The 13,505-nt window shown below is 41.4% G+C and overlaps 1 protein-coding gene across 2 annotated transcripts; it reads left to right on the top strand.

Annotated features, from left to right (window-relative positions):
* The first annotated feature begins 24 nt into the window (after positions 1 to 24).
* Positions 25 to 6,778, top strand: stx12l (syntaxin 12, like). 2 transcript variants are annotated; one of them, XM_048260149.1, is made up of 10 exons: positions 25 to 841; positions 1,589 to 1,766; positions 2,123 to 2,192; positions 3,529 to 3,628; positions 3,993 to 4,130; positions 4,410 to 4,459; positions 4,712 to 4,817; positions 5,154 to 5,226; positions 5,321 to 5,403; positions 6,166 to 6,778. In XM_048260149.1, the coding sequence occupies exons 2-10, from the start codon at positions 1,667 to 1,669 to the stop codon at positions 6,256 to 6,258; spliced, it is 813 nt and encodes a 270-aa protein (XP_048116106.1). In that variant the 5' UTR covers positions 25 to 841; positions 1,589 to 1,666; the 3' UTR covers positions 6,259 to 6,778. The 2 variants fall into 2 exon arrangements, with proteins under 2 accessions (XP_048116106.1, XP_048116107.1); XM_048260150.1 differs by lacking the exons at positions 25 to 841; positions 2,123 to 2,192.
* The last annotated feature ends 6,727 nt before the right edge of the window (positions 6,779 to 13,505 follow it).

Genomic DNA, 13,505 nt, shown 5'->3' on the forward strand with positions numbered 1-13,505 from the left:
TTTATTATGATAGCAACTTGACACTCAAGACTACAAGATTGACAAAAGACATACCCTTGTTAGCTTGTGGATTTGCCTGCATATTTTCAGCACTGAATTGCATATAGTTAGCTGAGTTAGCTATTTAGTTTGATATGAGCCAGCTTATAATGCTGTGACATTTATTCAACCAATAACCTACTAAGTTATGCATTTGTGACAAATCCACCTTGAACAAAATTGCAGATCTCCTCTCACTAAAGCCAAGTGATTCTGTCAGTGCCTTCTCCACCGCCCCCGCCCCCACTCCACGCCATGCCAGCATCATGTGAGGGAAGCTCAGCATTTCGAACCCATTATAACGAGTCCTATGAAAGTCATGAGACCGACACCATGCCCTACTGGTCTCCAATCAGCTCATCTCAGGCTCGCCAGATCGCTAGTTTCCATAGCCATACCGTTCGGAATTCTGTCACATTGTAGGCTGCATTTATTTCTGACGATTAAATATTTAAAGACAACTTATGAAGTTGAAAAAATAAGACATGACCAAGTTTGTTTTCACTGGTGTCGTAAATTAAGGCTAAACTCATTATCCTGTCTATTTGTGAATATGCTATTCCATTCCACAGACGACTTATAAATATACGGAAAACGTGAGTTAAAATACCAGCCTATGTGAAAACTTGTCTGAGCAAAAAAAGATTGTCTTTTTGAAAAGATAATATTCCTGCATGCGTGCGGATTAGTGTCATCAGCGTGTGACGTAGCGGTCTAGGGCTGGGTTTTTAGAACGCTCTTTTATAATACAAACTAGGTGAAACAGAAGACCGTGGTCTCTCCGTCAAGTAGGCTACCCACAGTAAGATATTTACATTCAATTTAACGAAAGCGTATATGTAGGTTGGCGGATGCCCATGTTAATATCTGTCACAGCAGAAACACCCAGAAACTGATGCGAGTTGATGCTGTAGCGGTAAAGGAGACCTGGGATGCTATCGGCGCGCAACACATGATGAAGCATAGGCTATTTACTGAGCGTTTCGTTAGAATGTCTTTGTGTAATTTGTAGCATGTCGTCAAAGCATAGGCTACCTTTCTGTCATGTTAAATATTGTCAACAATCTTGGTGAGTAGGCCTCCTAGAAAAAAAACATCCTGACTTTCTCAGGCTTGACCAAACAGTGGAATAAAGGCCACCTGCCATATTGTAGTAGCCTCCAATGCCACCCTTAGGACCTCCTAGTTCCATATGCTATTTGAAACATATAATTTACGGTTGTATCGGCATCACTAATGTTTTCTCGGAAGTCTGCAGCAAGGCTTATAGCACCCCCTGAAAAAACACCAGCCTATTTATGGCCGTTTAGACTACAGCTTAGACGTTTGTTTTGTTTAGTTAGGCTACTCTGAAGCCTCTTGTAGCCGACCACTGTTCATACTGACACAAACAGTAAACAAGTCATAATAGCGAGTCGTCGTTAGGTCAGATCAGGCCAATTGGCAGAGTAAACTGTCTATTTTTAGAACATCATCGTCCCATGTGTGTTGTGGGTGTTTGTGATCGTTGATGTGCTTAATTGTGACATTTCTGACTGTTTTCCCATAGATATCTATAGACCACAGGTTCTGCAAAAGCTGCCCAGCTTCTTTAGAATTATAGTGGCTGTCTGACGTGGCCGCAATTATGTCATACGGGAGGGCAGACAGCTACCGCTCGCAGCCGCGGGATTTCAACAACCTCATTCAGACATGCAGCACCAACATCCAGAAAATCACCCAGAACAGTGAGTGACATTGCACCCTAACAAAATCAGGCCTGGTCTGGAAGTCATTTTGGCCATATCATTACCTGAGATTCATGCAATGAAGAACGTCATCAGATGACTTACAAATTGGCCAGTGCTTCCACCCCAAGCCTTCCACCTCCTCACACTAGCCTATGTCACATGTCATGTGGTCATACACTATAGGTTACATTAGGGATATATTCACCATGTTATTGGAAATGAACCAAACCCCACTCTTTCTATTAACGGGAATGTAGGCTAAAGTATAGTTCAAATTATAGTGAGTACCTATTGTAACAGTCCTCTGAACTCTTAACTGAGGCTGCATCTGGTGCTGCTTGTTTTTCTCACAGCTGGGCAGATGAAAACCATGCTGTACCAGTTGGGGACGAGACAGGACACACCTGAGCTCCAGGAAAGGCTGTGAGTGAGGGAGTACACGGGATATGCTCTTAAACAAGCCACTTTGAACTCTGCTGTTTAGGGTATAGCCTGCCGTTTGATGCTTCTGATGCAAAGCTCCATTATCCATCCAACGATCCTGGACAAGGGCATAGGTTTGCATAGGGCCCATTAGGGACATGTCCCTACCAATATTTTGGGATGACAAAATTGTCCCTACCAATATTTTAGCCAACTCATTCATGTTATGAAGTCGTATTCATTCTGATGTATCCTCATAAAGTGTACATCTCCAGGACAACCAGTTTAGACATCATTTGATTGGCTGAAAGCGAATGGGGATTTATCTGATGCTCATGTGAAAGTGTCAAAGCATAGACTGCTTGTCACGTTGGTGGCAGACGCACCAAACCCACCTACCAAGCTTGGCAAAAAAGTTGCAATGTGTAATGTATTGGGTATTCAGTGTTTCCCACAGAATTAAATTTTATTAGTGGTGGTAGGTTTGCAGAATTAACAGTTTTCAACAAATTAGCGCAGCTTGGTTATGATGCTAACTAGATTTAGGCACAATTTAGTACAACCTGGAAAATCATTGTGTGGTGGTCAATGTTGATATTATGGTGGGCCGCCACAGATAAGTAAATGTATTGGAAACACTGGGTATTGGATATTAGCCTAGAAAGATCCAAACTCATTCACAAAGTGAATAGAGTCGACAAACGTTTCTAACACTTGCATCGCGACGGGCATTAACTTTGAAATCATTGGTCCAGCCTTACTAATCACATTTATCAGAGATTCCTAACGTTACTTCCTACTTCGCCTAAACTTTACAAACTGACAATAAACAGCATCAAGAGTCAGGAAACAATGTATGTAGGTCTACCTTTGCTGTGAATAAATTTCTGCATTTTATCAACTGCATTTTTTGACGTTTGCAGGTGTTGCTGCTTCTGTTTATCACAATAAGTTTCGGTTTCGTCTTCCTCTCGTCGCTGATTGACCTGACATTTTTCTTATCTGAGGGAAACAGTTAGGAACTATGATGTTCCAGACTAGATCTCCTGAAAAAAAGACCTAGGTGTGCGGGGCCTGGCTAATTGGATATGTCCCATCGTCTCTGATCTCTGATGCATTAACCCTTAAAGATGTGGGTTTTTGAACATTCTAACATAAGATTCAGTTCTGCAACAATTGAAGGTTCTAGACCCAGATATTCTTTAGAACGTTCATATTCCCAACATTCCCGTCACACCGGTGTGACCGTATACATTTAAGGAGTGGTGTGATACCAGTACCAGTGATGTTTCTGTCTCGTACGTTTTGATGGACTCTTAATTTTGTGCTGGTGCAGTCAGCAGGTGCAGCACTACACAAATCAGCTGGCTAAGGAGACTAACAGACACCTGAAGGAACTGGGATCTCTTCCTCCTCCCCACTCACCTTCAGAGCAGGTGAATGATGCTTTCGTAGTACTTTTATACTGTTAAATATTTGCTGTCAGAACGAGGTTTTGAAACAACTTTATGTGGCAGCTGAATCACATGATATTGGTTTTCTTGCAAGCAGCGTTACGTTTGAAACACTGTAACACTTAATGAAAAAATACACAACTAAAATAATTTTCTTTTTATCTGATTAAGTACATTGTTTGAGAGGCTTTCATTGTAGTTTTTACATTTTATTTTCAGTTGTTAGAAATGGTGGCGTCAAAATTAGCCATCATCAAAGGGGTTTGGGCATATTATTAATTGACATCTGTGAGAATTATGTAATCTGGCGTATACGTTCATGTTCATCCTGCTCTCTGTCCCACAGCGTCAGCAGAAGATCCAAAAGGACCGTCTGATGAACGACTTCTCAGCAGCCCTCAACAACTTCCAGGTGGTGCAGCGTCGTGCTGCTGAGAAGGAGAGGGAGTCAGTGGCCAGAGCCCGCGCTGGGACCCTCCTGACGGTAAGTCACACCACAGCATCAGCCACAGACAGTCCCCCCCCCACCCAAAGGTCTGATGCACGACATTCACATGTCAAAGCCGAGCAGAAACACTGCAGAGATCCACCACCATGTCAGTCAGAGGGATGTTTGTGCATTTGCAGGAAATGTGCCTCAGTGGAGTTTATAAGTATGTCAGGAAAAATACATAAGATACATTAGCTACATTTGATATATTAACTAATGTGCACATCATTTAGACCGATACCGGTTTAGTATTTATTGTATGTTTTTTAACAGGAGGAGGATGGGCTTCGAAAACCAGATGAGCAACTTGTGACTTTTGAAAGGTTGGCTAACTCAAGATTCTCTCATTTTCTGACATACCATTCCCTCACTTGATTATTGGTAATAGCTTAATTAAATTCAGTAACATTAGCAAAAAGATAATAGGTCTATAATATTATGTTGTTCAGGTCTCTCCAGAAAAATATTATTTTATTTATTACCCATAGCTAATATAATGACGTTTAAAAAAAAAAAACACTGCAAGGTAGCCTGATTTGTAATTGTTGTGTGTTTTAATGCTATTATTTGTACAGCAATGAGGAAAGGAGTCTTATTCAGACCCAGGCGGAGGAGATGCCCATCACAGAGGAGGATCTAGAGGGCATCAGAGAAAAAGAGACCAACATCAGACAGCTAGAGGTGAGGGACCGTTTTGGCCCAGATGTATTTGGTCCCATTCTTGCGTCCCTGGAACCGGTTGTCTAACATATAACATAACATACTGCTAACAACATCATGATTATGGGCTTGATACCCAGGGCATACACATGCACAGGTCATACACATGCTGTATATGTGTACATTAAGTAACTTTGGAGAAGGGTCTGATGAATAAATACATGTAAATGAGTAAATGTTGTCTGGGCCTATCAGGAAGACCCTCTTCCTCCTGGATTTACTTTGAATTTTAAGATTTTTGACATGACAAGTTAATGTTTGTAAAAATCATGACCTGATTTGTTTTGTTGTTTTCAGTCAGACATAATGGACGTGAACCAGATTTTCAAAGACCTGGCAGTAATGATCCATGACCAGGGGGAGATGATAGGTAAGGACAGCACAACTGGTGTGTGTGTGTGTGTGTGTGTGTGTGTCTGTCTGTTTTGGCATGTTCTTACCTGTGGTGTGGTTGTGTGTCACAGACAGCATTGAGGCGAATGTGGAGAGTGCAGAGACACATGTGGACAGAGGGGCTGAACAGCTGCAGCGGGCTGCTTATTACCAGGTGAGGAGGGGGCCTCCAGATGGATCAACAACAGCACAAAACAATACATTACATTACAATACATTACATTACACTACATTGTATTCAGCACAAAACAATAGATTACATTACTTTACACTACATTGTATTCAACTTTAATCTCATTGAACAGAGTACAGGTTTAAAGCAATGAAATGCAGTTAGCACTTCAGTGCAAAACTGGAAAGAATGGTTTATTTCAGCAAAGTTCTTTAAAGTATATTTTAAGTATGGGGGTGTTAAAATGAATTATTTATGACAGTTATTTTAGTCATCTTGGGTTTCATGTATGATAGTTTGCATAAAGACCATATATGGCCACACATGCTTCAATAATTCTTGCTGAATGTATCTAACATAAAAGTGCACTTTTTGTTAGGTTTGTCTAATTCAAAGTTGCACAATTTTGTGTGCTAGATTTATTGAATACAGAGGTAACACTTTTTGAAATGACAAATTCAGAAAATCAGGAAGATTCTTAAAAAGTTCACAAATGTCAACAATACTTTAAACTGCAATTTGCAATAACTGATGAATTTAAATCATGTCTATGAAACCCAAGGAATAGCCCAAATAAACTACAGTAACAGTCTTCTGATATCAGTCCTACATTATAATCACTTAATTGTATTAAGCATCTCGGGAATCATTCTCTGCCAATCATTGCCACCAAATCTAGGAATCATAGGTTCTCAGTAGAGACGCGGTGAATGCCTTTTTCTTGTGTGTGTGTGTGTGTTGCAGAGAAAGTCCCGGAAGAGGAAGTGCATCCTGGCCATCATCCTGGCCCTGGCCCTGACCATACTGGCCATCATCATCTGGCAGGCCTCCAAATAAAGCACACAGCCATGCAGATACATAGCACATGCAACGGGAGACATGTCAGGCTATGAGTAGAGATAGAGAGAGAGAGAGAGTGTGAGTGTGTGTAGGTGTGCATGCGTGTGTATGAAAAAGACAGAAAGAGAGAGAGTGTATTTTATAGTGAAGGACCATACAGAGGGGATGTGTGTGTGTGTGTGTGTGTGTGTGTGTGTGTGTGTGTGTGTTACGGTGCAGATCCACTAGCACTTCACTACATTTTGTCGTGTCGCATTCCACTCTAGTCCTATGGGTGACGTCAAGCGACTTTAACACGCCCGCAAAGCATTCCGGGAAGGCAGCGCTGCATTTGAAAATATGTCGCGTGTCAAAAAGCTGGGCGATGCCCATCTTAATGCAAATGAATCCGTCTTACAAGACAAATAATGTTTTAACTATCTCTTCCACGGCCACCTAGTAGTCCATAAAACAAACGAAACTAGGATTTGGATGAATATATTGACTGTTGGTGTTTCTGGTGAGGATTTGAGATTGCATTGAGTAGTTTAGGCTATTAATGTGTTGTATACTGTTAAGTACATGCCTAAAATTGTGGTCCATTTGTGCAAAAACACTTAAGATACGTTAAAACGAACTGAATATGAGCTGGTAACTGACATTTTAAACGAAACGCCCACACACGACTGAACGAGGGGAGGCAGCGCGACCCCATGCGTATGTCGTGTTGTGCTGGATCGGTACCATTAGTGATGGTCCTTACATTGTATCAGTAAGTACCGTTCTGAGGAGAAGTGAATAGCCCTGGAGTTTACAAGAGAGGAAGTTGCCAAAACAGACACAATATGAAATCAAATGTTTTACAACCCAAAGGCCAACCAAAAAGGTTTTTAAGATGGCTGTTTCCTTAGTTACAATAGCTTAAGTGGCAACATGGCCAAGTGAAGTGCACCATTATTATGCAAACTCAACTTTAAGTAGCCTAATTGTCATTGTCGAGGATTAACTTGTATGTTTGTGTGGGAGAGTGGCAGGGTACTGAGGATAAGAAGTGCATCATTTGTTTTTCTTATTCACCATTCGTTTTCTTACTGCAAGACTGCATCTACTGGTAAAGGTAAATCATCTAAATGGTAATCATGGCAAGAGCTTTGTAATTACTGTGAAAGAATGTGTAACATTTAAAACAATGTTAAAAGAGTGACTTGTTGTAAGACATATCTTGTCCTGTCATATATAACGACTGTAGTCTCTTCTTGTGGTCTTTTCCCCTTTTGGAACACAACTTTCTTGTCCCTTTATCAGCTCAGGATGTTACCTGACTGGACTGGTATTGATGAGCAGTGCTGAGGGTGATGAAGATGAAGATTCAAGTCCAATCTGCTTCTGTAAATGTGGCCATTCATTATACCAGCCAATCAAAACAGTACTTCTAGGGCATGGAGGAGAGGGGTATCATTTGATTGGCTGTTAAGCTCAAATGTCAACAGCGTTTTACTATAATCATGGACAATATCTTTATATCTAAAGTCCGTGATGCCATGCTTATTTGCCCATACTGTATTCTTTTATGTATCTATTGCTTAAGACTTTGGTCAGTGTTTTATAATAATAATAATAATAATAATAATAAAAATAAATTTTCCACCATTATGATAACTGAAAAATCCTACTGAAATATAAATAAACTTCCAAATTACTCAAATGAGAATGTTTCCCTAAACACTGAAAGTAAAAAGATAGTTATATTACATTACACCCTGACATTGGTATGTAACCAGTGAGCAAATACTCAATTTGCTTATCATTATACCGAAGCCTACTGTTATGTAGACCTCTGAAGTTCGCCTACAAAAAGGAACCAAAGCTGCCATCTTAGCCCATATAAGTAGATCCAGGTGTTTGTAACGTACCGAAGATCACACTCACAGTACACACTTGAAGGCAGAGGACAAAAGAGAGCCAAACATCTGCATTTCAATTTTCCTCATCCCGCAAGAGTTTTACAGGTAGGCCTACAATAATTAAAAATCCCCATGTTATTTTCCCATAGCAAAAATCGCAAGGGACCGGATCGCCTTATATGTGCAAAGATAGTAGCTTTTTTGTAGGCGAACTTCAGAGGTCTATTGTAGTAATATGAAAAGTATTAGTAACGCACAACTGTTTTTAGGGAGGTGCTAGCCACTGGCAATAAGTTCAAATGGTAAAAAAGTGCCGCACACTCTGGCTCCATATGACAAGTGTATAAGGTGATAGGCCGAAACATAGTTGAGTAAAGACTTGTCATATAGAGCCAGAGTGTGCGGCACATTTTTTACCTATTGTGGTAATATGTCATAGCTGTACTCAATAATGAAAGTTGCCTTTAGTGAAAGTGAACTGTAGGTTTGAACTTTGGCCACAAGGTGGCACACTATGCAACTGCAGGACAAGAGACATCTCGGCGCGCTGAAGTATGTCTTGTGTTATCAAAATAATTGAATATATGGGATTATATTATATAGGAATTGCATGTATGTTTTTATTAGGCATGCTGTCTGGTATTGTCCCTGGCTTGAGCGTTCAGGAACGTAAATAAATTGAATCAGTCTGTTTTCAGCCACAAGTCCCTTATGTACTGATGCAGGTGTTTGTGGGGCTCTGGTCTTGTACTGTACTGATGCAGGCATAAGGGGCTCTGGTCTTGATCCCCATACAAGCCTGTTGAAATATAGCTGAGCATAGAGTGATGAGGGCTGCCAGAGACACACATGGCTGACCGACCTCACTCTGCCCCCCCCCCGCACTCTTAATTGAAACAGTGACTGTGACTAAACCCACTGAACCCTCTGGACGGACATGTGTCTGTGTGTGTCTTTGATTCCCTGCTTCATTAAAGCGTTCGTCATCAGCTTGACTGAAGCGAACGTCTGAGATCAGAGTGGTGTGGACGGGGGGTGTGATCTGTGTCCCACTTGAAGGTGGGGGCAGAAGCATGGAGAGGCTGCAGAAGACCGGAGTCTTTGCTCTTTCTGCCCGGCGACAGATATTTAAACAGCTAATAATCCCACACAATGGGAGCCCTTGTGGTTGTTAAGGAGGCTCTTCAGGTTGTTTCTAAAGCCTGAGAAAGCATTAATATGGGTAGCCTACACTCACACGGTGCCTTTGCTTTAATGTGTTCTGCGCACCATATTATTCCAGAAGAAAAACGGCAAAAACCTAGACATCTGAGCAGCAAAAAACGTGTCTCCAAGTCTCTTACATAGATCCGTCTGACAGAAATGGCCCATCTCGTCAACTCTCAATATGTGTGTGGTATGAGCAGAGACTGGTCCTGCTTTCTATGCCCATTCCCCAGGCAGGCGGAGAGATAAGGAAAGGTCGCTCTGGCACATGGCCAGACACTCTTTTCCCCTGTGTCCCTGCCTGCAGAGCTGCGTGCCACTCTGGCCCTCGGCTTTGACAGACACACAGGTGACCGTTGGGAGTGCTGATGGAAGGTATGGATGGTTGATATTCTCATTATCTGAGCTTCTGCAACTCAGAGAAAATGAGGATGGATGTACGTGTGGAGCTCTCTATCTTCCCTCACAGTCTTTTGTGCCATGTGCTTGGTGAATACATGCATGCTGAATGACATTTTTTTTGGCCTTACCTTTTGAGTGTTTTGTAAAGAAATTCCTTGTATAACTCTAGGTCTGAGACATTCCCACCATACTTTTCCCACTCCATTCAGGTCTGTCTGCTGGAGATTATGGCTGTCAGTCAGTGCACCCTTTGAATGAGTTTGTGTGCCATGCTTAGGCTGCCTGGCCTTTGGGTCTGGACTGTCTCAAGATGAATGATACACCCATTCATAGACAGCCAATGATTCCATCATTCATAGACAGCCTCTGGTGTCTCACACACAGACAAGTAATATACTCATAGCTAGATCCACACATTACCATAACAATTCAGGCTACTGTCCTAATTGTGTCAAAAAGACCTAAACCTGATTGTGTTGCGGTATGGTTAAAAACACTACCCACTTATCTAGCACTCCATCATTGTCATCAGAGGGCATAATATACTACTATGTATATCTACCACAGAAATATATCCTTCTCTGAGAATGATGCTTTGTATATTGTGGTTTCAGCAAGACCCAGATCACTCATACCATACATCAAACCTTCTGTCTACAAAACATACACACACACACACACACACACACACACACACACACACACACACACACACACACTCACACACACACACACACACACACACTCAGTCCCTCGTCCCACACGTTTACAACACACACGCACACTCAGTCCCTTGTCCCCGCCTGTCCTCAACTCCACCTGAACAGGCTGCTGCTTCCTCTGTCAGTGGGAGTGCAGCAAGGTGGAGAGGCTGTCCTCATCAATATGCTCGTGGATATGGGGGCATCTCCACTGTGGTCAGAGAGTGGAGTGCACGCACATCTGCAAAATTTAAACAGGTGCTGGGTATAAGGCTTAGCCAACAATTGAAAAATACCTGACGAAGACCTCTGGTCAAAACGTTGTGTTAATAAACCACTCTGGGAGCTTATAGAAACAGTGTGCGGGCATCTCCACTGTGTACAAACGGGATGAGGGGAACAGCCAGTGACAATGATTCTCTCCTGACCCACTCAGGTTGTCTTTAATCAGAGACATCGTTGGCACCCTCCCTTGGTTCCCCTTAAGGAGAGAGGCCATAAGCAGCTGCGGGAGCAGGTGTGTGGTAAGGAGTTGATTATGAAGTGCTAGCTCATTGTTGTTGTAGGCCCCGTGAGGCTTCTTTCCTCTTTAATCACACATGAGCTTATAAAGCCACTTCACATGAAACTGTTGATGTATCTGTGGGGAAAGGGTGCCAAACCTCTATAAACCACTCGAATCTTGTGATAACCTTGAAGGGGTAAGAGCTCAATCATTCTCTTGCATGTGTTGTGTGTTATCAAACTGTGAAATGGACGATCATTTATTAACCTTCTAACACTGTTCTGGTCAAAAATGACCGATTTACACATTCCCTGTACCATAAATATGCCATTTTTCATTAGATTGCCTCAAGACCTTATGATATCCTTCACAAAAGGCATTTGAATTTTGAGTGATTTATTCAACTTGGTCACACTTTTTTTGTTTATGGTCAAAAATTATTAAAAAAAATGATAAAGCGCTCTACAAATAAAATCAGAGTGCAGGTGTTGTACTGGGGTTTGAGGCCAGGTGGGGTGACTGCTTTCTCCTGTTGCTATATAATGCCAGGTGTGAAAGGGCTTGCTGTGATGCTAACGGAAGTGTGCTCAAAGTAAGAGCTGTATGAGGGACCCTTAGGTCAGGTTGACCCCTGTATGAGGGCCCCCATGGAAAGGCGATGCATTAGTGAGGCACCCTGTGTCTGTGATGAACAGTGGATGGAAGGATGTAAGAGGGGCACCTGTATGTGTGAAGTACATGAGTGTGCTTCATGAAGTTTTACAGAATGCCAGCATATGGTTGAGTATGTGCCCTGACTACCATACCAACATCCATTGAGGCAACAAATCTTAAAAATATATACATAAAAAAATATTATTAATACTATTGTTATAGTGTACATTTTTAATTTATGTTAAAATAAGAGCAATTAAAACTGTACGGTCAAATTTGACCGAGAACAGTAAATTAAGGGGGGTAGCAACGAACAGTGTTTAAAGGTTAATGCTATAAGACATTTATTTATGCACCTCTAGTGTTTCCTGTATTTCTTATGCCATATCCTATCACCCATATGCCGTATGGTGGGATAGCTTCTGACTACTGTGCCTGATTTATCCGTGATGAGAGGCGCAGTGTCTCGCAATCTTTCTAGAGTAACCATACCGGGCACGTCTGATTCCTGAATAGTTTAAAGCTGCACATAATTTCAGTCAGTTAACACATTGTTTTTGTTGATGTGGGTGAACTTCACTACATACAGTATCTCGAGCCAATGTGTTACACATTTCACCATTATATTCAACATTCTAGAATCCTAATGGGGTCGGGCATCCTGATATCTAGATCAGTTACACCTAGACAAGAACAATGTTCATAATGGTCAATTGCTAGATCTAGAAACCTTGTCAGCCTAGCACTCTAGCATGTAGATGTCCATGGAGGAGATGAGCTCTTCCTTTTTACTCCTTCTGTCTTGAAGCTTCAGGATGAAGGGATGGCAAGACCCCCCCCCCCCTCTCTCTTTCCTCACTCCAGTAAAGGTCATTTGTGACCCCCAAACACAATACATTGATTAATGAGGAACACTGTTTCCCATCTGGCAAAGGGGCATCTCTGCACCCTCCTGACACACACACACACACACACACGCACACAAACATATGGTTCAATACTGGTAACAGAGGTCCAGATTTAATAACCTTAACTGGATGTATTATACAAGGATAAATTAAAGATAAAATATGCAAATAGGTTGCACAGATGCTTTCTACATTTCCCTACTGCTGTCAAATTATTGGATTTTATTAACACACAAATGGAAATGACTTCTACAGACCCAGCTCTATATTTAGCTGTTGGATTTCCAGCAGCTGTGGCATAAATAGTAGTCATATAGTCTTTGCAGCAGTTACTAACACTGCAGTTCATCAACAAACTTTGACACCAAGTCATTTGAGGATATAGTTGTTTCTAAATTTCATGACTTAGCTGAGGTATCTGATTATCCGATTTATGTTTGCACATAACAGGATTTGGTTATTCTCCTCATAGAACATTTCAAAGTTCTACCTGGAACCTATGGCATATTATTCAGTAGTCACATAGTAACAGTCACAGGAGCCCTTTAATGGTCTTTAATGGTCAAAGGAGCCTTGAAGAACTATTTCAGGAAGGAAAAGATTGTAGCAGAACATCTAGACACTGTGTAAGAGAGCTACACAAATGGCTAAAGTATAAGCTTTTTTTTGGAAAGTGCTGGAAAGGAGATAATCTTTAATGTTTTGTTTATGAGGATGTGCTAGCCCTCCTGTTGTGTTTGCGGTCAAATTTGTCCGATTGACAATTCTTTTCTCTCAAAATAGTTGTTAATTTATTCTGACTATCATGAAGCTCCATGACTTTGTTAACACAGGGCATCTGAACACACAAAGCAAATGTTGATAATTTTCATAACAATTTCGGTGTTTTATTTAACTTTAGAACACCCATTGTGTTCCCGGTCAAAAGTGACCGGCCATTAGAAATTAATGGGTGAGAAAATGGTCAGGGTATAAAATTGAGTCC

The sequence above is a fragment of the Alosa alosa genome, chromosome 13, assembly GCF_017589495.1.
Source record: "Alosa alosa isolate M-15738 ecotype Scorff River chromosome 13, AALO_Geno_1.1, whole genome shotgun sequence".
Lineage (NCBI taxonomy): Eukaryota > Metazoa > Chordata > Actinopteri > Clupeiformes > Clupeidae > Alosa > Alosa alosa.

Bases quoted from the DNA above. Each gene is read 5' to 3' on its own strand.
- stx12l (XM_048260149.1), top strand. From the start codon at position 1,667: ATGTCATACGGGAGGGCAGACAGCTACCGCTCGCAGCCGCGGGATTTC. The intron at 4,460-4,711 runs GTTGGCTAACTC...TTATTTGTACAG, and splicing joins CAACTTGTGACTTTTGAAAG to CAATGAGGAAAGGAGTCTTA. The intron at 5,227-5,320 runs GTAAGGACAGCA...TGTGTGTCACAG, and splicing joins TGACCAGGGGGAGATGATAG to ACAGCATTGAGGCGAATGTG.